General features: G+C 40.5%; 1 protein-coding gene across 1 annotated transcript; it reads left to right on the forward strand.

The window, feature by feature from the left end:
• The first annotated feature begins 293 nt into the window (after positions 1-293).
• LOC129628568 (olfactory receptor 5AK2-like) lies at positions 294-1,229 on the forward strand. Its single transcript, XM_055548025.1, has one exon. The coding sequence runs from the start codon at positions 294-296 to the stop codon at positions 1,227-1,229; it is 936 nt and encodes a 311-aa protein (XP_055404000.1).
• Positions 1,230-4,485: the final 3,256 nt, after the last annotated feature.

Here is a 4,485-nt window from a genome sequence, read left to right on the forward strand (position 1 = left end):
TCTTTCTAAGACATATTTATGAACCAGAAGCTGAGAACACAGCTTCCAGTCCATGGCAATTTCCCCAAGCTGTGTGTCAAGTTCTTGAAGTTGGGGAGCAAGCTTCGGCCACCTGTATGTTGGCCTTTAAAGTCCAAGGAAATTATGCCACAGGAAATATGCTTTGATCCCACTGAAAAACCAAGTATTATGGCATTTCCAATTCCAGAATCAGTCTAAGAATCACAATGGCCTTCCCTTTCTCTGTTCTTCTTTCTTTGCCACTTTTCAACTGATATTTAATTTTACCAGCCATGGAGCAGAACAATGGCACTGAAGTGACTGAATTCATTCTCCTGGGATTCGCTGGTCAACCCAAGTACTGGCACGTCCTCTTCACAGCATTTCTAGTGATCTATGTGGCCACCCTGGTGGGTAACATTGGCATGATCCTCCTCATCAAGATTGACTCTTCCCTTCACACCCCCATGTACTTTTTCCTCCAAAACTTGGCTTTTGTTGATCTTTGTTATGCCTCTGCTATCACGCCCAAAATGTTGCAGAATTTTGTGGGCACAAAAAAATCCATCTCATTCATGGGATGTATGGTGCAATTACTAGTCTATGGGACTTTTATAACAAGTGACAGCTACATCCTGGCAGCTATGGCAGTGGACCGTCACGTGGCCATCTGTAACCCTCTCCATTATCCAACAATCATGTCCCGGAGGGTCTGCATTCAACTCTTGACTGGTTCATACTTCATGGGTTTCCTAAATGCCTCTGTAAATGTAGGTTTTACTTTCTCACTGAACTTTTGCAAATCCAATAAAATTAACCACTTTTTCTGTGATGAGCCCCCAATTCTGGCCCTCTCATGCTCCGACATTTATTTCAACGTCATGGTACTAGCAGCCTCTGTGGGGTTTAACTTGACGCTCACCGTGTCAGTTGTCCTCTTTTCCTACATGTTTATCCTGGCTGCCATCCTGAAGATCTCTTCTGCTTCAGGGAAGAAGAAAGCCTTCTTCACGCGCGCTTCGCACCTGACAGCTGTCACCATTTTCTATGGGACGCTCTCTTACATGTATCTGCACCATCGTGCCACAGAGTCTCAAGAGCAAGAAAAAATGGCTTCTGTGTTTTATGGGGTTGTGATCCCCATGTTAAACCCCCTTGTCTACAGCCTGAGGAACCAAGATGTGAGAGAAGCCCTGAAAGGGATAGGAAAAAAAATACTTCAGGTTTGATCCTTGATTTCTGGTTCTCTACACCACACTAGCAGTGCCAGTTTTTAAGAAATCAAAACAAAGAGCCAAACAACATAAAGTTACTCAACTTATTAACATGGAACTGAAATTTAAAGTAACAGTAAGATAGCCGCCTTACACCAATATGACTGGCAAAAACTGAAAAAGAATAACAATGCCTATTAATCGCTGTGATGTAAGGAAAAAGGATGCTCCCACACACTGTTAGCACTGTTTCCTGCCAATTTCTGCCCCTGGGAGTAATTTCTCCTTCCATTGAACCCATAGTGCTTCTCTTGTATCAATAAATATTATTTATTTATCACTTCCTATCTAAATTATTTATTAAATATAAGATCTTCACTGTCATTTATAAGCAGTTGAAATACACTTTCTTTCATGACCTTTTAACATCTGGTATAAAGCTTTAGACACAGTAGGTAGTCTATGAATATTGAATGGACCGGATGGATGGATGAATGATGATTTAAAAAAAAATACTATGAACAGCTTTCTAACTGGAAGTTATGTGAGGATATAGCCTACCTTTATGGTCTCCAAATAGCAGTCTGTGGCTAGCAGTATTCAAATGACCAGGAAAAGCTTTTAAAGTGTCAATTACTACACCCCAGTCCTGGAGATATCAATTCAGTAATATCAGATGGAGCCCAATATCTTTAAGTATCTACATATATAGAATTGTAGATACTAGAATTGTAGATGCTTTAATTGCAAGCTCCACTAGAAAGCAGTTTTTTTTTCTTTTTTTTTTTAATTTAAATTTATTTATTTAATTTAAGAGGACAAGATTTAGAATCTTTTGGAATGTGGCTTATGTCCCAACCATGCTGTTCCCCAGAAGTGCTTTTTGGAAGTTAACTGATTTTTCAAGCCTTCTTTCTCCTAGTAACACATATCTCATGAGATTTTTCAATGTGCTTGTTGGCTTCTTTGTTAAGAACAGAAAAGAAAATGCATAGAAATTATAGTTCCCTGCACTCATAAATTCTAGATAAATGTTCAGAGTAATGAGTGGTGTGTGTGTTCAGTTGCTCAATTGTGTCTGGCTCTTTGCAGTCCTATAGCCTGTAGCCTACCAGGTCCCTCTGTCCATGGAATTTTACAGGCAACAATACTGGAATGGGTTGCCATTTCCTATTCCAATGAGTAGTAACAAGGACTTTCAACATGGGTATGATAGATATTAAAAGAACAGCCTCATCACACACACACACTCAGAGTCGATAAGAACTCTCTGAAGATTTGCAGCATGAAAACCTTCCCCTCTGGGAAACTCCTCTCTCCTTCTGCAGAAAACTAATTAATAAAGGTTTTTTACTTTGATGCTGTCTCAGCACCTGTAGTCACAGACACTCAAGGGAACAAGTAGTAATCTCATAGACTTTAGCTATGAACTCTCTCCGTGGGGAATTCATCTGGTGGGTAGCCAGCCTGCCCTAGTCTGGGAAGAAAATCTAAAGACAGGTTGCATGTTTCCTATTTAGCTTTGCATAATTCTGGAATATGAGGAAGAGAGTAAAATATGTAGGATTAGAGCCAATATGCTAGCATAATTAACCCTAAGAGTGAACAGAGACATCTTATCATCAGCAAAAGAAGCTATAAATGGAGAAAGAAAATTACTAACGGCATGGATAAATCACAGAATGGCCCTGAAGATGACAGCTAAAATATTAGCTTAAAATGTTCCCAACCGAACATAAACAACCCGTACAGAATCTGAGCAATAAACAGACAAGGCCATTCCATGACTGAGATGGGCCAAGACAGAAAAAAGGGCCACCCTGTGAGTTTGTCTGAAATAGGAGTGAGATAAGGACTCTTAGCAACCAGAAAAATAGCTAAACATTTCCCTTTTCCAGATGAAACGAGTAAATGTTCCTTCTTTACTCACTTTAATTTTCTCACCTCTTAGGAAAAAATTATCAAAATATTCAATTACTGAATTCCTAAAAATAACTTCCTAAATCCTTCTTAGACTCACCCAGCACAGGCCTAAATCCTGCAAGAAGCCTTCCCAGGCTCCTCTTATCCAGCACTCTGGTCCCTCCAGGGACTAAGTATGTGCTTCTGCAGCTTGTTGGCTAGTGGGCATAAACAGACAGTGTGGGCATAGACATTGTGGGCATAGGCAGTGTGGGCATAGACAGTGGGAACTGTGGCAGGCACATCTATTATTTCTCTTGAACTTTACTTCAGTTGTTATCTGTTTTGTTGCAAAAAGAAATTATGTGTCCATTTTTTTTTAATTGGAGGATAATTGCTTTACAATAATGTGTTGGTTTCTGCCATATGGCTTCCCTAGGGGCTCAGTCGGTAAAGAGTCTGCCTGCAATGTGGGAAACCTGGGTTTGAGCCCTGGGCTGGGAAGATCCCCTGGAGAAGGGCATGGCAACCCACTCCAGTATTCTTTCTTTTTTTTTTTTTTTTTTTTGTCTAAAAAATGTAATCACTTTTATAGAGGTATGATTTACATTCAGTAAAATGTGTACTTTGTCATTGTACAAGTCAGTAATTCATGAGAAACGTATATTATTATGTGACCACCACCCAAATCAAAACATAAAACTGACATCACCCCAAAAAATTCCTTCCTGGTCCATTACAGCCAATCCTTTCCTATATACGTATCCCCAGACATCCCCTGATCTGACTCCCTCCATCACAGTTTGCTTTCTCTAAATTTTTTTTAATCTTAATTGGAGTCTAATTACTTTACAATATTGTGGTGGGTTTTGCCATACATTCACATGAATCAGCCATGGGTGTACATGTGTTCCCCATCCTGAACTTCCCTCCCACCTCCCTCCCTGTCTCATCCCTCAGGGTCATCCTAGTGCACCAGCCCTGAGCACCCTGACTCATACATTGGACCTGGACTGTGGGAGAAGGCGAGGGTGGGATGATTTGAGAGAATAGCATCGAAACATGTATATTATCATATGTGAAAGAGATCGCCACTCCAGTATTCTTGCCTGGAGAATTCCATGGACAGAGGAGCCTGGTGGGCTACAGTCCATGGGGTCACAAAGAGTCAGACATGACTGAGTGACTAACTTTAACTTTCTGCCATACAACAACACAAATTAGTCATAACTATATGTATATATATCCCCTCCAACTTGAGCCCACTTCAAACTCCCCATCCCATCCCTCTAGGTCATCACAGAGTGCCAGGCTGGGCTCCCTGTGTTATATAGCAGATTTCCACTGGCTATTTTTCATTATTTTTTAA

This window comes from Bubalus kerabau, chromosome 15 (genome assembly GCF_029407905.1).
Source record: "Bubalus kerabau isolate K-KA32 ecotype Philippines breed swamp buffalo chromosome 15, PCC_UOA_SB_1v2, whole genome shotgun sequence".
Classification (NCBI taxonomy): domain Eukaryota; kingdom Metazoa; phylum Chordata; class Mammalia; order Artiodactyla; family Bovidae; genus Bubalus; species Bubalus kerabau.